Genomic DNA, 24,038 nt, shown 5'->3' on the forward strand with positions numbered 1-24,038 from the left:
GTTTTTTTTCTGTATACACTTGACCACGAAACCTTCTACAGCACCTATAATCTATTCCTTGAAAAGCAACACATTATTCAAATGGTAATAAACTGAGATAATCTTCAGTAAGCTGAAATAAATATTCACAGAGCATTGCATGGTGCTAAACTGGCAATATTATTTCATGATCAACTTCAAACTTTAGTAGCCTTTCAGAAAATAAAAAACACCGCAACTACACGAAAACAAAGTAACTGTTCTGAAGAAGTTCGTGTTATTAAAGCGAATGAAAGTGCTAAACTCATTAATGTGTACCAGCAGTTATTTTTTGAGTCTTCTCTTCACATATTTTTTCTTTAGTACCCTTTCAGTCATACGTTATTTGCCATGATGATGTAATTAAGCTACTGTGGTTCTGGCTGTTGGTTTAGGATTCTTTAAATAATCCACTACAAAAGGGATACAGCAAAAATGGCTAGTAAGCTGGTTACATATTTCATCCTGTATTCCTGGTTTTGATTCCGTAACTGTCCACATACAAAAGGTATGCATTTACAAAAGTAACCCATACAAGGTTCTCTGAAAAGGAGTAGTTGTGCCTTTTGGGCTTTCCTGACTGAATGCAATTAAAAAATAAGTAAATAAAAGTGTTTCCATCAGGTGGGTATACAGTTTATCCTTCTTGTGTAATAGGGTACTACTCTTGAAACTGTTTTTTTTCCTGACACATTATTTTTGTCTCTCTTAGTATTCCTTCAGCAATTCTCTTTTTATTATCCTGTTTAACCTAGACTAATACACGTGACTGCATGAATTATATTCTGAGTCTAGATACCCCATGTCAGCTTGTGATGGAATATATGCAAAATAGTTTACTATCACAATCTTGAATTGCAAATTCTCAAAAATCTAAATCTAGACAGCATAATATCAAAATACTAAAATGCCAAAGATGACAATGTCTAAAAGTTCAGTAAACTAAAAATCAGCAAACCTTGAGTCCTGGAATTCTTCACAAAACCTTTAATAGACATATACCAGATCACAAACGGAAAAAGGACAAAAAAGCTCCACAATCCAACATACTAAGCGATTTCACCCGCTCGAATGGGGCATCATCAGAGTACAAAATACGTTGCTTTGTCATCCCATATATACTGCATTTAATAATTCAATTAACAATTAATCAGTCAATTAGCTGATAGTAAGAAGGTCAAAAAAACATCATGTTAAAGGTAAAATGAACAATCAAATGTTACTTAAGCAAGACTTATATAAACTGAAAATAATACTGCACTGTAGTAAATATAATTGTGAATTTAATGTTTAAAATACTCTCAGTGATTTAATATAAAAATCTATAAAATAAGAAATATAAAATACTAAATATTCTAAATATTCTAAGTTAGCCTAAAAAGGTAGTGTGTTGATGAGATAGAATGCTTTATTAAAATGTGCATAATAGTGGCAATTTAAAATACATAAATAAATATATTTATATTTAAATATAATCAAATGTATAAATTAATAAATAAATAAATATGTATTAAATGAAATATAAATATAACAATAGATATAACAGTTAATAATATAAATATTAATAAATATGCATGTAGATAATGATATTAATTATTACCATAAACTAATATAGAAAAATACAATAAATATTAAAAATGTATTTCCCAAAAAAATTTTTTGTTTTTTGGTTTCTGAATACTAACAATCATCATGAATAGCATAGACAAACATTGACTCAAACTACAAAAAAGTTTAAATAAAAAACTAAATTCATATAAACTGTGATCTTAATTTTAATATGCTAGAAATAGCAATTTGTTCATTAAGACCTGGCTGTTTACAGGCATTAAGCCTGAGTTGCCATAAACATTCTTTTGCTTCTAACAATGTTTTGTCATCTCCACCTTTATGTTTATTGAATGGTACCTTATCAATAACAAAAAACAAAAATCTTTTAAAATTGTTGCAAGTTGTAGTATGGTTAAATAAAGTGTTAGTAGATATATGTCTTTTAATATCACTTAGATGTTCTGTAACACGTATTTTAAGTTTTCTAATAGTTTTTCCTATATAAAATGCTTCACATGCAGTGCATGTTGCAACATAAACGACCATGCTGGTATTGCAATTACAGTGACCAGGGCATTTCAGGGTTTTGCCATAATTGTGTATTGAAATATAAGGACCATCATAAATAAATCGACATACATGGCATGACCCACACTTACTCATCCTAGAATGCCTCAGTTGTTCACTGTTGTAATTGTTCTCAAAAATATTTTTCAAATTTTTGCCTTTGCTAAATGTAATTTTGGGTACCGTTCCTAAAATATCAGAAAGTTCAACATTTGTATCTATAATACTAGTCCATAATTCATGAACACTATTAACTATCTCATGTGCTCGGTTATTGAAAGGAATAATAAATGCATCATTCCTGGAGGTAGAAACCTGTGAAGTAGTTCCTTCAAAAGTTTCATAATTAATGATGGGTTTGTATTTAGTCAACCTCATAGATGTCACCTCTTTACTAATATTTGATACTAGATCATGAGGATATCCTCTGTCAAAAAACATGTTCATAAGTAAATCCAACTCATGTTTAAACACTTGATTGTCACTAACAAGTCTGGACAGTCTGACCATTTGGCCTTTGACCAAATTCTTTTTTTGATGAAAAGGATGACAGCTGTCAAAGTGTAAAAATGAGTTGGAATATGTTTTCTTCCTAAATAGGGTTGATTCAATTTTGTTGTTGGTAACAATAAGTTTGATATCCAAGAATTCCACATAATTGTCGAAAATGTGACTAGTAAATTTTAAAAAATTGGTGGATTGACCAAGAAACAGAATAAAATCATTGAACTCCTCCTTAGATCCCCCCCAAAAAATTAAAATGTCATCCAGATAACGCAAATACAGTAAAATCTTCTTCCAAAACATACTTGGGAAAATGTGTTCAGATTCCCATTCTGCCAAAACTAGATTTGCATAGATGGGGGCACATCTTGCCCCCATAGCAACACCTTTCTTTTGTATATAATAATTGTCGTTAAAATACACAAAATTATTTTCTAAAACAAGTTCAAGCATACTAGTAAGTAAACGGTTGTGGGAAGAATGAGATCTATTGTATTTGTTAAGACAATCTTCAAACATTTCCATCCCCTTGTCATGAGGAATGACGGAAAAAAGGTTGACAACATCAACTGTAGCCATAAAAAATTTTGGATTTAAAATCAAAATTTTTTGAAAATTCTCTGACCAATTCTAAACAGTGCCAAGAGTCTCTAAGAATATGTGTTGTATTGTTCAAAATATGTTTACATTTAAAATCTATATAGGCTGCTAATGCTTCAGTTTTAGACCCTTTGGCAGACACAATGGGTCTAAATGGGGGATGGTGTATGTCTTTGTGAATTTTTGGAATCCCAAAAATTGAGGGTGTAATTGGGAATTCCACTGATAAATATTTGAAAATGTTCTGATCGATACTAGCATCTATCAAATAATCGTAAATCAGCCAATCAATTTTAGTGTATGCTTTGTTGACTGCATACCTGGTAACTTTTTCATATGTATCATTGTCATCAAGTAAATTAGTCATTCTTTCATAATAATCAGTGTTCAACATAATGACTACGCCACCCCCTTTGTCTGGCTTCATGATCCTGTATTGATCTGAACTAGTAAGTTCCTTTAAACAAAATTGTTCTGCTGAAGTCAGATTGTAATTCATAACTATTTTCTTACTTAAAATTCTTCTGAAACTATTTTCACAAAGTTTTTCAAAAATCTGAATCAAATAATGTTGTGGGGGGATGAAAGTACTGTGACGCTTGGGAGTAAAAAATGTATTGTCAATGTTAATAGTGTTTGTCTGATGAAAAAATATTTTTAAATTCAACATTCTGGTGTATAATTTAAAATTAATCAACACACTACCAATATCCAAGTGAAACGAAGGTACAAAATTAAAACCTTTGCTGAACAATTCTAAATATGTCTTGCCAAAATTGTTATTAGTATAATTGTATAAACTAAAACCAGAAAAAGTGGAGATTAAGCAAGTACCTAAATCTTGATTGTTAATCGATTCATTTGTCAATTCTTGGTTAGGCAATACTGAATGAAAATCTACTGTCTGTGCCAGGGATTCATTCTCTGTTCTCCTTTGTTGTAGTGATTGAATGGGGGATGTTTGTAACTGCCCTGTCTTTCCCTTATTCTTTCTGACCTCCTTAATACCGGTTGATCTAAAAAAACTGATTGTGATTCATCGTTGTTATTATTATTGGTGTTATTTCTAAGAGTTTGTACAAAACCTGATGTTGGATGGTGATTGTCTTGACTATTGTGCCTTTTATATTCCTTGTAATATTTCATATTCTTATATTCTTTGAAGTGTGTATAAACTTTGCTGTTCCTATAATCATATGTGTCCCTTTCAATTTTGTGATTTTTTATATCAAGTCCCTTAGTCACGTACCTATCCATGTCTTTAAATATATTGTCTAGTCTAAATTTGTTATGCTCAAATAAAAGGTCTGCTTTGATATTTTTGTCAAGCTGACATAGCTTGTCATTTAATATATTCAATTTCTCACAGTTGTTACGTATAATTAATTTCAGCAGTTCAAAGCCTGTTCTATCAAAAAGAGATAGAAGGTCATTAAATATAGCTGTACCTTCCTCAAAACCATGGGGTAGCTTAAAAATCCGCAAACCCTTAGGTACTTGTTTTAATTCAAGGGAGCGTTCTAAAAACGCATTGTCCATTTGAAGGGATTTGAAGGCTTTTAGTGTCTTTTCAAATTCAGCCAACTGAGAATTAAGGGACCCCATGTCCCTGGTAGGAACCACATAGTTATTCAATAATGGAGGTAACAGAAATTGTTTCAAGTCCACAGAACCAGTGGAAGGGTTATTGGACATAAAATTCCCATTGTTAGTAGCACAATTACGTTCTTCTCTATGATTACTAGTTAGATTTGTATTTGGAACAACAACACCAGCATTTCCAGAAGTCCTAATGGGCGTTGTGGATTGTTGCCTATCTACTGATCTTTGTCTATGAATACTTGTATTAAGAGTAGAGTGTAAAGTAAGTAACTGTTCCTGCGTGTCAGTAATCAGGATTTCATCAGCATTACCCTGATTGTTGCGTTGTTCATGTAACGCTTGAATGAGCTTGTTAGTGATTTCTAAATGTTCCTGAAGTAAACGCTGCATATTCACACAACAAAATGCACTAATTCAGTTAAATCACTGTTCAATGTTAGCCCACTACCAACCAATAGGTCAATAAAGCTGTCACGAAAAATGATAAAACAACAATTCACTACTTGACAACTGTAATAATTAACTTAAAAACAAAACTCTCGATAAAACTACTCACAATCAGACAAGTGTCAGTTACCAAGTAAAGTAGATACACCGTATAAGAGTAAAAGCAGTAACTTAGTAGACGCCTATACTCAATAAGGACATTCTCTTTGTTTAAATGAAATAATGAGATAATGAAATAGTAGTCCTATGCTATCAGCAAGGCGCCGTTAAGTACAAGGCAATGAAAATCCAAAGCAGGCTGGACCAACAATTGACTGTTCAAAATTGTAAAACAGTATAATGCAGTCGCTACGTAACAAATGTTGTTGTAGCTTTAAAAGTCAAATTAGTTGTCAAATGTCTAAAAGTTCCAAATGCTGAATCTTCCTACCTGTGCAAACCCAGGAAGGAGTGTTAATCTGGATCCTGCACTTTTGTGCACCCCGAAACAAGTGCGAGTATGAGTCCTTTATAGTTGTGGACGTGGAAATAAGTGCTAAGAGTGAACCCAGGAACAAGTGTTAACTTTGGTTCTGTAGAGGAGAAAGTCTGGAAGTTTATGTTGAGGTCATAGGTTCATAGGTAGGTACTAGGCTATCGACCCTGGGGCCTATACAAGCCCAGCCAAAAAGGTACCCTGGCTTTTGCCACCCAAGAAAATTATTTTTTTGTGCCACTGTCGAGCAGAGCCACAGAGGTGATCCCCAGGCTGAATTTCCTATTTCCCATCCAATCATCAAGATTTTTTTTGAAGAGTGCTAATGAGGAGCTTTGTTTGATATAGATAAGTCGTTTATTCCAGAGTATGGGAAGTCTCTGGGACAGGAATCTATCCCTCCGGCATGTTCTGTTTATTTTGGTGACAAGGTTTAGGTCCCTAGAGCGTGTAGCTCGGAGGGATTGGGATTTCTTTAAGTGGAGCATGTCCAACAGCTCTGGGTTTGACATAGCTTTGTATGTTAGGCAGAGATCACCTCTGAGTAGGCAATATGTGACGGAGTAAAGTTGGAGTTTTTTGAGATGGTCAGCGTAGGGCATCTGCTTGAGGCCGGTAATCCTCTTTGTGAGGTATTCCTGTGGCCTTTCCAGTTGTTGGAGATGTCTTGTGAGGTACATACCAAAAGGTGCATTGTATGTACTCTATAGTGGATCTAATGAGTGATGAGTAGACGGGAACAATTACCTCTTTTTTTCTGGATGAGAAACCTTTTGTGATGAGGTGTGCCATGTAGAAGGATTTCCTAACTACTGTGGCAATGTGATTATCAAAGGAGAGACTACTGTCCACCTCTGTCCCAAGGTCTCTTATCACACTTTTGGTGTTAAGTATACTACTGCCTATGTTGTAGTTCATGGGTACAGAGTTTTCACCAAAGGGGATGACAATGCACTTTTTGGCATTGAGCTTGAGGCCATGGCTTTGACACCAGGCATCTGTCTCAGTGAGGCCCTTTTGCAGGATGTCCACATTATTAGGAGTTTTGATTATGGCTCCTAGTTTACAGGCATCTGCGAACTTCATTAGTCAAAGACCTTCTGTGTTAGCCTGTACTTGAGAGAAGTAGATACCAAACAGGAGAGGACCCAGGACTGAACCCTGTGGTACTCCACTTGTCACTGGTCTGAAGTCGGATTTGGAGTCTGCTACTTTTACAGTGTGGGTTCTATCAGTGAGCCAGTTGGCAACCCATTTTGTGACATAGGGATTTATACCTAGTTTAGTAAGTTTATCTATAATTCCAGAGTGGGGGATGGTGTCAAAAGCCTTGGCAAGAACTAGATAGGCTGTGTGAACCACCTTACCCTTGTCTATGGCTTTGGTGACTGCTTCAAAGAAGTCTATCAGGTTTAGGAGACATGATCTGCCTTTTACAAACCCAAACTGGGTGGGATCCAGAGTTTGGAGATTACCAATGTCTTTGTTTATAAGTTCCATGATGATACATTCCATGGCCTTGCAGACCAGGCTTGTCAGGCTAATGGGGCAGTAGTTCCCGGGGTCTGTGGTGGCTTCCCCCTTGTGGAGTGGGATAACCATTGCTGTGCGCCATTCAGCAGGCACAAAGCCTGAGGTGAGGCTATGATTGAACATGGTACTTAGGTGGGGTGCCAGTTCATTCTGTAGTTCATGTAGTTCATGTAGTAAGCTGGTTACATATTTCATCCTGTATTCCTGGTTTTGATTCCGTAACTGTCCACATACCAAAGGTATGCATTTACAAAGGTCTTCAGCATTTTGATGTCTCAATATTATCGTGCTGGGATTTTGATTTTCAAGATAGTGTGGTTCAAGCCTGTGATAGCAAACCATCTAAAACATTTATATGTGGAATGAATGCAATAAATCTCAAAAAGTATAGTGTCAGTGAATCATTTCCAATACAAACTGAAATTTTCCTCAGTATATAATAGCTCAGTTATAAAAAAGTAAAAGTATTGACTGTAAGGAATAATAAAAGAGCAATGTATGCCTTGCTAATCTCATTAGATCAAAGCATTTATTCTAAAAATTGTCTGATCTTTCTGAAAATGTTCTTGTTGGGTTGCTTGATATAAGAAAACTATGTGATGCGTTTTTGTGCTTATTTCATTTTTAAACTAATAGAACTCACATAATTTTCAGCTACTGATGCATCTGTTCTACTGACTTGCTTTATTGCATTATGGTAACACAACTGAATGACGTAGTCTAGTTTATTTTATAAAAAATACATTTGGGAACTATCAATAAGCAAAATTTACAAGAATATTGAAATGTAACTAGGTGGGCTATAAACTAAATGGAACCATTTTCTTAAAACTTGCAACTTTACTGTGTATTACTTTTATACAATCGTATGTATGATTGCACAGTGTAAACTAACTTAAAGAGTGTTGTTTTTCTTATATTGAAAGTAAAACTCTGCATATGTATATTTTTTACAGAAACCTTGCCAGTGGTAGCCCCACCAAAACTACAGTCCCCAAACGCTCCTCCTCTTCCTCCTCTATCTCCTGGCTCTGCCACATACTCCATGACGGTCATCATTTCCATTCTATCAGGCTTTGCAGCTGCAGTTCTGTTGATCATTTTTGCCATTCTTTGCCATCGAAGACAGAAGCAGTGGAAGAACAGACAGAGGTAAACACAGATGGTTGAAACCAACAAGAGTTCAGAAGCTGGCAGTGTAGCACAGAGAAGTAAAGCTATAATGTGTTATTTATCTTCATCCTGTTGTCCTGGGTTTGACACCCTAAGTCTCAATGCAGTTATTGTATGACTCTAAGTAAGTCACTTAACCAGAAGGAGTCACATATATATTAATATATGGAACTGGATGTATGTTTCTTTAAGGGAGTCAGTCTTGCTTAATAATTGAGTAATATGATGCTGGAACCTAAGTTGGTCTTCACTAAAGCTTTTTTCTGAAAGCAACTCTGACCAAATATATAACTTTCTGAATGCTGCTTTAAGTCATTATTAGTTGAGGGGACCAGATATCAAGTGCAGAAAGAATCAACTATAAAGCAAGTGGGAGTGAGTAGTGATGCCGACAGTTTCATTTGCAGATAAGTTTCAGCATTTAGGGTGTGTGTGTGCATGTGTCCGTGTGTGTCTGTGTGTCTGTCTGTGTGTGTGTGTGTGTGTGTGTGTGTGTGTGTGTGTGTGTGTGTGTGTGTGTGTGTGTGTGTGTGTGTGTGTGTGTGTGTGTGTGTGTGTGTGTGTGTGTGTGTGTGTGTGTGTGTGTGTGTGTGTGTATGCATGTGTCTATATGTGTGTGTCTCTGTGTAAGTGCCCATGGATTTGGGTTAGACTGAGTGTACTCACAAGCTTGCTCTCTTAGGAGTAGCATTGGACTTCTCCCATGAGCCCCACATCATGCACCACTACCTGAAGCATTTTCAATGAAAAGGGGAAAACAGAAGTAAGTTGCCAGGTCATTCTTCCATATCACATACACAAACACACACACAGACACACACACACACACACACACACACACACACACACACACACACACACACACACACACACACACACACACACTCGCACGTGGACACACACACACACGCACACACACACACACATGCAAACATGCACACGCATGTGTGCACGCACAAACACACACACACACGCACACATACTCTTAAACCTACAGGAAGTTTAGAGTTTTCAATCCACCTGGGGAAAGAGATAGGTTTAGTGTCATGCATATATGCTTGTGTACTGGTATGTGTGAAGTGTATATGCATGTGTGTGTGTGTGTGTGTGTGTGTGTGTGTGTGTGTGTGTGTGTGTGTGTTGCCTAGTGATACAGTTAGGATAATGGTATTTTACTATCCTGTTGTGTAGGGTTGCATTAGGGTTGGGGTAGGGTTCACCTCCCTACACTACCTTACTCATGTGCATCAACCCTAACCTTACCCCTGCCTCCAACCCTATCCTTACACATTAGGGTACTAAACACTCTTTCCCTAACAGTACCTCTATTCAGATGGAGCATATCTGCAGGTTAGTAGCCTGATGTCTTTCTTTTGTTTGTTTCACAGATTGAAACGGTATCTTTTTTCTTATTCAAGCAGTTTTGTGTTTGCAGATATTTTTTAGATTGAATAAATAGTAATATACTCATATTCTTAAAAAACAATTGATATACTGGATAGACAGATAGATAGATAGATAGATAGATAGATAGATAGATAGATAGATAGATAGATAGATGGGTAGATAGATAGATAGATAGATAGATAGATAGATAGATAGATAGATAGATAGATAGATAGATAGATAGATAGATAGAAAGAGATATGCACGCATATATGATGTGGTATTTGAACTAAACTTGACTTAATATTTAAAGCTACTTCTGGAATCTATTATGCTTTTTCTGACTTATTGAAGTTTTTGTAGAGCAAAGAGCTTTCTAAAGGGGAGTATATCATATCAAATACAAGGACAATAGCAGGCCAGCTGCAGTCCTCAAATATTTCAGCAAGATGTCTGCCATAACCCTCTGCCTCATAGAGCAAGAAATCTGGACAAAGCAATAACTAAAAGAGGGACAAAGGCCCAAAAGTAGGGACAATTTTTAATTATTGGTCTTACAAACTTAGAGAGTATTTAGAATAACAGGTTTTGCAATAGCATACGTTTTCTGAAGGGTGTGAAGTCTGAAACTCAAATACCTGTCATTATTTTTTAATTTCAGTTTTTAATGATTTGCTACTAATTTGCCAGAAAACCACAATTTTATGAAAAACAGACCAAAAATAGGAGGCAAAATCTGGCAAAAATCTGTACAGGTGAGAGATATGAGTCTGCTATTAATCTCATTTTCCATAATTTCATATTTTCTCAGTTACACAATTTATTTTTCCCAGGCTAAAGTCTTGAATCTGTCTTGCGCATATTATTTCATTGCTGTCCATGTCAGAGACATCAACATATTGCATCCATATTTTGATTCATTTCATCAAGGTTTGGCTCAACATGACTAATAGCACGTCCAATGTTCCATGGGAGCCTCTGTGAAAAGTGAAAAATTTGATGAGAATGTTTTGACTTGTATCTCACTGAATGTCGACTTGTGGAAAAAGCCAAAAATGCAGTGTGCAATTTTCCTTCATGTCACAGGTGAGGAAGCCATCAAGGAATAACTTTAGACAGGAATAGAGGTGAGATTACCAGCTTAATAGATAAACAGTGTTAGTCAAAGACTAAGCCACATAATCTATGAGAGATATTTATTTTTTATTAGAAATCAAGAATCGAAGGCCAACTGCTTGCTTAATTAATTAATTAATTACTCAATTAATTAAGTAATTAATTAATGAGCATGTCAGCAATCTACAAACTATGTGCTCTAGTCAGTTCAGTTTGTTAAGGGTAGATTCTACCAATTTAATCTGGTTGACTTCTTCAGCAAGGTAACTGATCAATGGATGAGGGAAAATGTGTAAATGCCATATATCTAGAACTTGCAAAGTCATTCAACACCACACACACACACACACACACACACACACACACACACACACACACACACACACACACACACACACACACACACACACACTCAAGTAAAGTTGATAAACTCACCCTGCTTAATGTAAATCCATATGTAACTCATTGTAAAGCAAACTAGCTCATAAACAGAACCAAGGAAATTAGGGTGAGTGGCTCTACCTCCTCTAAAAGACTTCTCGCTGGTGGCGTACCTCAAGGTTCAGTCCTCAGGCCACTCCTTTTTGGCATTTACACATAGGTGTTTAAAGTAAATGTTAATGGCTTATGGCTGACCATAGGGTCAAAGGTTCATAGGTAGGTACTAGGCTATCGGCCCAAGGGCCTACGTAAGCCTAGCCAACAAGGTTCCCTGGCTTACGCCACCCAAGAAAGTTATTTTCCTGTGCCACTGTCGAGCAGAGACACAGAAGTAATCCCCAGGGTGTATTTCCTATTTCCCATCCACTCATCAAGATTTTTCTTGAAGAGTGCTAATGAAGAACTTTGCTTGACATAGATGGGTAACCTGTTCCAGAGTATAGGAAGTCTCTGGGACAGGAATCTATCCCTCCAGCATGTCCTGTTACTTGTGGTGACAAGGTTTAGGTCCCTAGTACATGTAGCTCAGAGGGATTGGGATTTCTTTAGGTGTAGCATGTCCAACAGCTCTGGGTTTGACATAGCTTTATATGTTAGGCAGAGATCACCTCATAATAGGCGATATGCTATGGAGTAAAGCTGGAGTTTTTTGAGGCGGTCAGTGTAGGGCATTTTTTTGAGGCCAGTATCATCTTTGTGAGGTACTTCTGTGGCCTTTCCAGCTGCTGCAGATGTCTTGTGAGGTACATTCCAAAAGGGTCATTGTACTCTATAATAGGTCCAATGAGTGTCGTGGAGACGGGAACAATGACCACTTTTTTCCTGGATGAGAACCATTTATGATGAGGTGTGCCATGTTGAAGGACTTCCTGACTACTGTGGCGATGTGACTATCAAAGGAGAGACTACTGTCCACCTGGGTCCCAAGGTCTCTTATCATGCATTCAGAGTTAAGTAGATTGCTGCCTATGTGGTAGTTTATGGGTACAGAGTTTTTACCAAAAGGGATGACACTGCACTTTTTGGCATTGAGCTTGAGGCCATGGCTCTGACACCAGGCATCTGTCTCAGCGAGGCTCTTCTGTAGGATGTCCACATCATTTGGGGACTTGACTATGGCTCCTAGTTTGCAGTCATCTGCGAACTTCATTAGCCAGAGGCCTTCTGTGTTAGCCTGTACTTCAGAGAAGTAGATACCAAACAGGAGAGGTCCCAGGACAGAACCCTGTGGTACTCCACTTGTCACTACTTTGAGGTCAGATTTGGAGTCTGCAACTTTTACAGTGTGGGTTCTGTCAGTGAGCCAGTTGGCAACCCATCTTGTGACATAGGGACTTATACCTAGTTTAGTGAGTTTAGCTATAATTCCAGAATGGGGGATGGTGCTGAAAGCCTTAGCAAGGTCAAGATAGGCTGTGTGAACCACCTTACCCTCATCTATGGTTTTGGTGACTGCCTCAAAGAAGTCGATCAGGTTCAGGATGCATGATCTGCCTTTCATAAACCCGAACTGGGTGGGATCCAGAATTTGGAGGTTACCAATGTCTTTGTTTATGAGTTCCATGATGATACGCTCCATGGACTTGCAGACCAGGCTCTTCAGGCTAATAGGTTGATAGTTTCCAGGATCAGTGGTGGCTTCCCCATTGTGGAGTAGGATAACTGTTGCTGTGCACCATTCAGTCAAGTTTACAGATGACTGTAAAGATGTTTGAATGGCCAATGCAATTAAAGAAAACATGCCAGAGGGATAGATTTGTTTCACAGAGAATACCCATTTTCTGGAATCATCTTCCTCTCCACATAAAGCAAGGTTTGTCTCTTATTCTATTCAACTGGATGAATGGATGAGAAATGACAAGTGCAACACTGGTTTAGCACCATTGTCCCTTATAGATAGGGTGTAACAGGTACATGTCTGCCCGGCTCTAGATTATTCATATTTAAAATACAAAGAGTTCTGGGTTAAGTCATATTTAAAATACTAAGACAGATAAACTTTCTGAGAATACATGGCTAAGCTTCTGAAGATCCTCATGGATCAATAGCCTTGCTCTCTTATTCTAAGACTCCTGGAGTCATCCACTGAACAGAAAAGTACATTTATTATACTGTAATTAAATCACCTAAATATTTAAATCAGTTTTCAGTGGCTTCTGTATTTTTTCCTGTGTCTTTACTGTGTTTTCTCTGAATTTGAAGTTACACCTATTAACTGGAGTCATTTTACAGTTTGCTCTGCATTTCAGGTCATTTGGTGTTTGGGACCAGTCAATCACATCAGAACTGTACTTTATAACAGGAATAGCAAGTTGATTTATATCTTGGATGTATTACTAGATGTCAAGGCAATTTCCAACATTAGTTTTAGTCCTCTGAAGCAGCGGTCTCCAACCTTTTTTCCACCAAGGACGGGTTTCATGTTAGACAATTTTCCATGGATCAGACACCGTGCACACATACAAATAAAGAATAATAAGGAGTGTAATAAATACAACAATAATGTAGAATTAATGGGAGCCCTCAGCTTTTTTCCCTGAAATGAGATGGTCCCATCTGGGGGTGATGGGAGACAATGACACTCAAAGTGTGTTCCTTATGTGTAGTCTACTCCGTAATTTTGTTTTGGTTGCTGTCAAATCCTGCTTCACAAAAATAGGATGTTGGAAATGGAAACAGGGTTTTCAGTGCTTATTCTAGCAACTTTCTAAGTTTATAAGAGCAATATTTAAAAGCTGTCCCTATTATTTATGGCCTTGTCCAGGTTTATTTTGCAGGAGGTTGAGAGGTATGGAAACCTAATGGAAACTTCTTTTTCTTTCGGCTGTTCCCATTAGGGGTCATCACAGCGGATCATCTGTTTCCATTTCCTCCTGTCCTCTGCATCTGGCTCTGTCACACCAACCACCTGCATGTCCTCTCTCACCACATCATCCATAAACCTTATCTTAGGCCTTCCTCTTTTCCTCTTACCTGGCAGCTTCATTCTTAGCATCCTTTTCCCAATATACCCAGCATCCCTCCTCAGCACATGTCCAAACCAATGCAATCTCACCTGTCTGGCTTTGTCTCCAAATCGTCCAACCCGGGCTGACCCGCTAATATACTTATTCCTAATCCTGTCTGCTCTTGTCACATCCAATGCAAATTTTAACATATTTAACTCTGCCACATCCAGCTCTGACTCCTGCCTTTTTGTCAGTGCCACTGTCTCCAACCCATATAACATAGCTGGTCTCACTACCCGCTTGTAGACCTTCTCTTTCACTCTTAATGGTACTCGTCTGTCACAAATTACTCCTGACACTCTTCTCCACCCACTCCACCCTGCCTGCACTCTCTTCTTCACCTCTCTTCCATACTCGCCATTACTCTAAACTGTTGATCCCAAGTATTTAAACTCATCCACCTTTGCCAACTCTACTCCCTGCATCCTCACCATTCCACTATCCTCCCTCTCATTCACACACATATATTCTGTCTTAGTCCTGCTGACCTTCATTCCTCTCCTCTGTAGAGCATATCTCCACCTCTCCATGGTTTCCTCAACCTGTTCCCTACTCTCACTACATATCACAATGTCATCTGCAAACATCATAGTCCATGGGGACTCCTGTCTGTTCTCATCTGTCAACCTGTCCATCACCACTGCAAATAAGAAAGGGCTCAGAGCTGATCCTTGATGTAATCCTACCTCCACCTTAAATGCATCTGTCACTCCCACTGCAGATCTCACCACTGTCACACTACCCTTGTACATATCCTGTACCACTCTTACATACTTCTCTGCCACTCCCGACTTCCTTATACAATACCACAACTCCTCTCTAGGTACCCTGTCGTATGCTTTCTCTATGTCCACAAAGACACAATGGAACTCCTTCTGACCTTCTCTGTACTTATCCATCAACACTCCCAGAGCAAACATCGCATCTGTAGTGCTCTTTCCTGACATGAAACCATACTGCTGATCACTAATCATCACCTCCCTTCTTAATCTAGCTTCCACTACTCTTTCCCATAATTTCATGCTGTGAATCAATTTTATCCCTCTGTACTTACTACAGCTCTGCACATCACCCTTATTCTTAAAAATCGGTACCAAAACACTTTTTCTCCACTCCTCAGGAAACCTAATGGAAACATTATTCTGAATCTAGCAACTTTCTAAGTTTATAAGAGCAATATTTAAAATCTGTCCCTATTATTTGTGGCTCTGTCCAGATTTATTGTGTACAAGGTTGAGAGGTATGGTTGAAACATATGCAAACCTCTTATTTGATTATGCTGATCCTGCTGCAGGGATCTTTCTCATTTTACTCTCTCTTTCACACACACACACACACACACACACACACACACACACACACACACACACACACACACACACACACACACACACACTTTTTTCCGTTTGATTTATTTTTGTTTTTCACTTGCTAAAGAGCAAAAGCACAGCTTAGTGATCATAAAATAATGCCTCTATCGATCTCACTGTTCACTCACATGCACACATACACAGTCTCTTCCGCTTTCACACACACACATACATTCTGCTTTTATGCATGCATTCACTCACACACATACATACACGCATTTACTTTTTAGTTTCACCCCCTACCTAAAAGTTTCTGTGTGGCCCGGTATCAAATGATCCATGGCCCAATACCAGTCCACAGCCTGGTGGTTGGGTACTGCTGTTCTGAAGTATTCCCTGCAAAAGCCTTGTTCTCATATGTTCATGTTTTATTGCTGACCCTTCATGTATTCCAGTATGTCTAAACACTCTCTCCTGTTCAAGTTTCATTATATCTCATTCTTTCAACAGGCTGATATTTTCTTGATGCTACAAGTTTCCTTTTATAAATGTTGTTTTTGCACATTTATGAAAAACAAATGTCAGCCTTATAACATCTAAAAAAGTTTCAACCATATGTGGTTGTATTTTCAGATGTTCCTCTTATGTAGTATACAGTTTTAAATAATCCACAAAAATCAGATGAGATGTCTTTGAACAAGTTTGGTTTAGGCTGTAACTGTAGCCTAGTCCATTTATTTATTTATTTATTTACATTTGTTAACCGGGTAGTGTCCGACTGGGCCAGAAGCCCATTTTCAGTGGAGACCCAGAGAGAAAAACTCCACAAAAAACAAAAAATAATAACAATGCAAAATACAATTAGTAAAATCTAGACTTATACATTAGACATCATTGTGATAGCACAAACATAGAGAATAAAATGTACTGATCTATGGATAACTGAGTAATTAACACTTCCAGAGACTAAAATAAAAATATAAAAATCCAAGAAAATATGCCAGCAAAAAAATACAGGAAAAGTTTAGTGACATAAAGCTAACAGAGGTTGTCCCAAAAGTTAAAAACGCTCAGATGGAGCAGTAGTGCTGCTTAAGGGTGCTGAGAGTAGTTGAGAAAAACTAGGAGAAAGAAGCCGATCCAGGAGAGTTAATGGATTAAACACAAGACAAAATAGCAGTGGTGACATGAATCACCCTGGAATATCCCCTATGATTTTTTTATCCTTGGGATCATAGGAGATTACTAGGCTATTGACACAGAGGTCATTTTAAGCCTAGCTGTTTCAACCCATTGTAATACCATAGAATTACTAGTCAAAATGCAAGATTGCATTTAGAGATGACTGCCCATGTCCAGGAGGGTTGTGGGCACTATCCTCAGTAAGAATTTATGGTGCCCCATCCACTCATCCAGGTTCCTCTTGAACGGTGTCATACAGGTGCTCTGTTTCACATGAACTGGTAGCATGTTCTAGAGACGTGGCAGTTACTGATAGATAAATCTGTCCCTCCAGCATGTACTATTTAAGTTGCAGGCCATATTTAAGTCCCTGGAATGGGTAGCTCTAGACCCATTTGATTTACAGATATGCAGTAAGTTCATTAGGTTTGGGTCTTGGGTTGCTCTGTAGGCCAGGCATAATTCTCCCCTAAGAAGTCTGTATGATACAGAGTATAGTGACAGTCCATGTAAGGCACATGCTGCAGGCCCTTGATCTACATTACTAGAAACCTATGAGGTCTCTTTAATTGCTGCAGGTGCTTAGTACGGTAAATACCGAATGGGGTATTATACTCAGTTACGGTCTGGATTAGTGCCGAGTATAGGGGGTTGTAACTTCTTTTGCTCTCAAGTAGATCATAGGTTGCTGATTTTTGAGTACAAATGGGGTAAATTAATGGCCAGTGCACACAGAAGTATACTTTTAAAGACAAATAAGATAATACATAGTGCTTGTGATCAGTACTTCACTGCAAGTTTAGAAATACAAGTCATAGTGTGCTGTGTGTCACAGAGTTCAGAAGGTATTTTGCTGAAATACTTTTATCTGTCTGAAGCCTTCAGTTATTTGCAAACTGAATTTATTTATTTACTGGGAAAGTCTGGTTTGGAACAAAGCTAATTTTCAGCAGAGGCCTGGGGATAAACACTCAAGACATATGACTTTGTAATGTGGGAAGAAATCAGAGCACATGGAGAAAAACCAACACTATCGCAGGGAGGACATGCAGACTCAGCACAGAAGGCACTCCAGCCAAGAATCAAACCTCTTACTATGAGGTGACAAAGTTACTGCTGCACCAGACGCCTGAATGTCATGTAAGAAACCCCCAGATGGAACACCAGTAATTCATGTTCTGAAAATAATGCCAGTTGCAGTCAAAAAAAGAACAGGAACTGAAATGCAAGGAAGCTTTGGGGCTCATAGTGAAACAAACCAAAGTGACAGAACTGGGGAATAGCATGGTGATAGCTGTGAAGTGAGACAAATAATGAACATACATTGAGCCTCAAGAACTAAATAAGTGGATCAAAAGATAACATTAGACACTTCATTTAGTTGATGAAGTGGTAGCTGCTATTTCAAATAATACTTTTTTTCTGTCTTTGATGCTAGCCTATTATTTGGCAGCCTATGCTATATGAGGCTAGTTACAAATTGTGTACCATTAATAGACATTTTGATAAATGCAGATTCCTAAGCCTACTATTTACAATCTCTTTAGCTCAGGAGGTTTTCCAGAGTGCTGTAGCAGCTATAGTGAAAGGCCAGGTGGAATAATTGACATAACATATAACATATCACATAGTCTGGAATGCTGCCAAACAGGAGCATAATAAGCATATAGTTAAGCTGTTGAGCAGAAGAAGGTTTACATTTTTAGAACTCAATGGGAATAAATGCAAAACCTATTTCATTTTCAGAAATAAATCGTCATATTTCATCTACAGTAGTGCTGAAATAAGTGCTGGCAAGTTTAAAGGAATTGAAAATATACAAATCATTTTAACAAGTTATGTCTTGTGTATTTCCTAGGCATGGTGTAGTAAACGTCAGATTCATTCCCAAATTTTTAAATGTCAAAATACCACTCATGAAGCTGCTAGCTAGTATATAATATAGCATGATTTGTTCTACTGAATAAGAGAGACATTTGGAAATACTGAAACATTTAGTTACTGCAACACCTTCTCAAGTTTTACCATATGACACAATCTTTTATTCCACAGGTAGTTCCCAGTCAGCAACATATTGGTCTAGTGCCTTTACAAAACTGCAGACCAGTAGTATCTGTATCTAGAACTTTGGCAAATGCATAAAACCATTATGTTCATATAGACAAACTGATAAACCAATAGCAAAAGTGAAATGAAGAGGGTGACTGTGCTGGGTGTGAGCTATTATGGAGCACAACTGACACTGCAGAAGAGAGAGTTATGAGTTGCTCTTTCACATGGCATTGCTAATCACTTAAACAGCTGTAATTGTGACTTCTTAAGTTACAGTTAGTCATTGTTTTTGTGTTTCGAACTGTAGCAAGAAGCTTGTATAGTGCTTTGCTACAATTTAGCAAAGGTGTCTGACACAATTTATTCATGAGCTATTATGTATATACATATTAGCTCTTTGCTTAGCTTTTCCAGACCTTTCTTAGGTCCTCAGTTTTGAGTGGACTTTTTGTCTTTTGGTCCTCAGCCTCACCCAAGAAGGGTGTCAGATGTGAGGATTATCGACTGTGCTAAAAGACCTTTGCTATAGCTCTAATCTTAGTCTGTCAAAGATTCCACAGGTATATGTGTGCTAAAAGGATTGTAATGAAATCTGTCCATATACCACTTGAAAACATTTTCAAAAAATAATTACACAAATAAATTCTACATTTTCAAAGAATCCCATTGCTTTGCAGTATAACTTATACATTCGGCATAAACCTTGCAAAGTAATGAATGTAGACAATATCCAGAGCAGATCATATCTGCATGAGTGCAAGGGGGCGATTTCTGCAAGAAATTAATAGATGTTTTATGGATCGTACTCAGCTAACAATTCCTGCTGAAAAAATACAAAAGCTAAAGGCTTATAGCAGTGATGACCTGCACTATCGAGTGCTGTTTGCTGTTGTTGTAAGAGATTAGCCAGATAATGTGAAGTTTCAACTCATCATTAGACCTTACTTTGTCTACTGAAATGAGATATTGTATATTCAGTTGCTGTTTGTTAAAGGAAATGCATTCATTGTCTCTAGCCACATTGTGGTAGTAACCTAGTCAAGTTGCATGAGTCACACTTAAACGTGAATAAATGCAAAGAGAGTGTGCATAATATCATGTATTGTCCTAGCATGTCTGCTGGTGTAGAGTAAATTGTGTAAAAAAATCTGTGGTGGTGGGTTTCAGGTTCAGAAATCAGAACCAAAACTGCAGTTAATACCTCGTGATATTTCATTTCCCTGGATAAAAGTAGGAGTTGACCTATTTTAGTGTAAGGATTCACACATTTTTCTTTGTGTAGACTGTTGCTTAGAATTCCCTGAGAATGTAATGGCACGTGACTCTGCACAAGGTGTTAGTACTGTACTCATGTCCAAGTTTGGAGGACATGGAGTCCCTGTAGAAGTAATTTCTGACAATGGTCCATAGATTCTGAGCCAAGATTTAGTAACTTTTGAAAACAATGGTGATTCAAGCATGCCGCACTGAGGCTTAAATATCCACAGAGTAATGAATAAGTGGGCAGCACAGTGGTATAGCCTGTATCATTGCTGCTTCACAGTAACAAGATCTCCAATGTGGATCTTGGTCTTCGCTGTGGTGTCTGCATGGTCTCCTGGTATTAATGGGAGCTTTATCTGGGTACTCCAATATCTTCCCACATTTGAAAGACATGCAGTAAACATATTTGCAACTCTAAATTGTCCTTAGGTGCATGTGCAGTGTGTGTCTGTGTGTGATATCGATGAAAGGCCTGGTAATCAACTTCTGTTCCCTACTTGCCTCTGTAGATGGTGACAGCTTTTAATGGGATCACTAAAGGAGTCTGATGTAACTCAAGATAAGGAATGAATGAATTTGGAAGTAAAACAAATAGTAAAGAATACTGGAAAAATATCAACACATTCTTGAACAGAAAAATATACTTCTGGAATCTACAGGCTTGTGTCTCTGTCTCATTTATTAGTTGTTTTGAGTTTAGTTATTGATTGTTCATCATCTCAGACTTTAGTTGCCAATGTGGTTTCATTAGAAGTGGATGATAGTAAACAACACATTGAGTTATTGGAAAAAGGGCTTGAAAAATAAAGTTCTCCTTTAGTAATGATGAAAGGATGAAAGAGTGAGAATGTCAAGATTTGCTGATGAGTAAAATGCAAATGCAAGGTACATGGGAGTTTATTATGTGCAAGGTCTTGATTTGTTGATTTACAGTGAAAAAAAATTCTCTAAATTGCTTGATACAAAAGCACAAGTTGAATATTGTCAACAAACGGACATGACATTGAATGATTAAAGCACCGAAGTGCCATCTCAAAGAGGACTACCACAGCCCTCTGAATCAGAGGGTCAACCAGAGTTTTCCACGATGTGTGACAATGTACTGTAAAAAGTTCAATATATGATTAAACCTCAAGCTAATACTAAGAAAGTGTCAAGATTAGCAACAGCTCCAGGCATCCTACAGTGTGCAAGTGCTTCAAAACTAGAAGGTGGACCGAGAAACCACTCAGACTCAGTAAACGTACGTTACTAAATGTAGGTTGTTGAATTAAGTCCAGCATTCATTATTTTTTGCAGTTCTCTTTCAGAATGTACAGCTCCACACTTCCAATGTGGAATTACATCAGGAAACAACAAGCCCACATCTCTCCACCCGTGATATTAGCATTTTGTTCAAAAGGTCTCATTAAGTGACATTTTGCTCTATTTTCTTCATGTGTATGTTTAATATAAATTAAAGACAAGCAGAGTAGGGGCAGTGTTTGTATACAAGAGGGAAAGTAGAGCATAAAAAGCAGAAGATGACGTTCTCACAAGAAAATGATAACACAGCACAGACGTCTGCTAATACAGATCCAATTATCATTGAAACAATATGGAATGAAATCAGAGATATGGAGAAAACATTGATGGATAATTTAGCATCTCAGGAGGAGTGGATTGCGGAGGTGATTGATAGAGTAAATGAGCACATGACAGTCATTTAGGAGTTGTTAGTAGAGAATGATTTGCAGATCTTTGGATAGGAGGAAGCTTCTTTGTTCACCAGTGGGAGTGGGGAGCACTGAGCAGCCTATTTGTCCCTAAAGGAGTGGTTCCAACCCAGCAACTTGTAGTTTATTGGCCGTTTTGGGCCATTTCCTAGCTCTTTTCAACCCCCTGCTATAAAGCCCGCTTTAGCGCGCTTTTGTGCGAATTTGCGCGAAGTTGCTCATAGAGCAGCATCGGGCAGCGCCGGTTAATCAAGCTTAAACTATTTCTGGCTCCGCAAACTCTGCTCTTCAATTTTTCCCTTAGAACTGCTCTACTTGCAATCTAAACAGTCTATTCTCTATCTGAAAAGCCCAGCACTTGTTCCTAAAGCATTTTTATACAGATAAAGCACTTTTAAACATAAAGGAAGTACTTCATTCACCTAAATCCCCTTGAGTACCCATTTCCCTATAGGTCCTTTCTGACTCAGTTACACAGCAATCCTATATACTATTCTAGCATGTCAAAGGGTCAGTTGCTGGCGTCCTCTCCTGTTCAGCTGGTGAATCTGGGAATCTTGAGGCAATGTTACAACTGCCTCATGTACACAGACAACCCTCTCCTCCTCCCAACAAATACAAATATATGTGAGAGATGCAACTATATAGCCAAACTGGAGGCTGAGCTCTCTCAACTCAGTACTGTCAAAACCAGTCAGGAGGAGAAGGTAACCACACACACCACAATCCCAGTCTCACATAGACCTATCACAACTGCAAACCAAACACATAAACACACAAAAACATACTTGGAGGCTCTAATTAAAAATCTACCAAAACAACAGAGGCCTCCAAAGCAGACACCCAAGTGACCACTACCTCAAGACATAGCTCATGCAACACATAGTTCACAAAGTCAGTGTGCTAAACAGTCACAGCCCTTAAAGCTAAACAACATGCCAGATACACTTGTAATAGGTGACTCCATAGTCAGACACACTGATGTCCCACTCACCAGACTGAACAAGGAAAAGGTTACAGTAAGCTGCCTGTCTGGCGCTAGAATCCGCCACATAACACAAGCACTCAGGTCACTCCAAAGCAAGTATAAATATGACTCAGTCATTGTCCATGCCGGTGTGAATGACCTGAGACGTACCTCCCTGGACTACATGAAAAGAGACATAGAGGAGCTCTCTGATTATGTAGCCCAGGCCGGTATGACCCTGACCCTGAGCAGCATCTTACCCTCACCAAGAATGATGCCACAGTACAGAGACAAAATGATCAGCTTTAACAATTGGCTTAATTACTGGTGTCATTCTAAGGGGATCCAATATCTGCCCGCTTGGGATGACATGCTTGACAAGCCACGCTGCTTCGCAAGGGATGGCTTGCACCTGTCACCCCTGGGCTTTCGGATATTGGCCAAGGCTCTTGCAACCCCCATAGTGCCTTTTTTAGGCAAGGCTCAAAAGACAAACCCACCTCCCTAGAAAACACAAGTGAAAAAAAACTAACGGTAATGCTGCTCAATGCCAGAAGTCTAAACCTCAAGATGCACACTTTCGAAGCCCTCCTCAGTATGGAGAACATCGATGTCTGTGCAGTGACTGAAACTTGGTTCAAGGCTCCTGAGAGCACCCCAGCACTACCAGGTTATACCTCATAACATGCTTTCTGGCCTCAAAACTTGGACTAAACCACAAAAGGAGGGGGAGTATTCATATTCATCAAAGATACCCACACCTCCAGGTTAGTGGCAATGCACAAAGCATCGGAGACCATCCAGGTGCAACTAACCATAGGCAAAACTGCCCTACAGTTTGTAGCATGCTACAGACCACCCTCTCAAACTCAGGAACCCCACACAGCCTTCCTGAAGACACTGGAGAGTATGACTGTCTCTCCAAATACCATCATATTGGGAGACTTCAACTACCCAAGCATAGACTGGGAACATTACTCAAGCCCCAACACCCTAGCCCAAAGGTTCCTAGAATTCATAAACTCAAATGCGATGGAACAACTAGTCACCACTCCCACAAGAGGAGATAATATACTAGACCTGATCATCACAATCATGGGGACAAAATGTTCCACACTGGAAGTTTAC

The 24,038-nt window shown here is 38.3% G+C and overlaps 1 protein-coding gene across 1 annotated transcript in view; it reads left to right on the plus strand.

Annotated features, from left to right (window-relative positions):
- MUSK (muscle associated receptor tyrosine kinase) overlaps positions 1-24,038 on the plus strand; it is a 1,728,668-nt gene that overhangs the window by 1,490,910 nt on the left and 213,720 nt on the right. The window contains exon 14 of the mRNA XM_044061034.1: positions 8,254-8,449. Coding sequence (XP_043916969.1) covers positions 8,254-8,449 — 196 coding nt within the window. The remainder of the gene's footprint in view (positions 1-8,253; positions 8,450-24,038) is intronic.

Source organism: Protopterus annectens, chromosome 2.part0 (genome assembly GCF_019279795.1).
Source record: "Protopterus annectens isolate FY-2018-M chromosome 2.part0, PAN1.0, whole genome shotgun sequence".
NCBI classification, from domain to species: Eukaryota; Metazoa; Chordata; order Ceratodontiformes; family Protopteridae; genus Protopterus; species Protopterus annectens.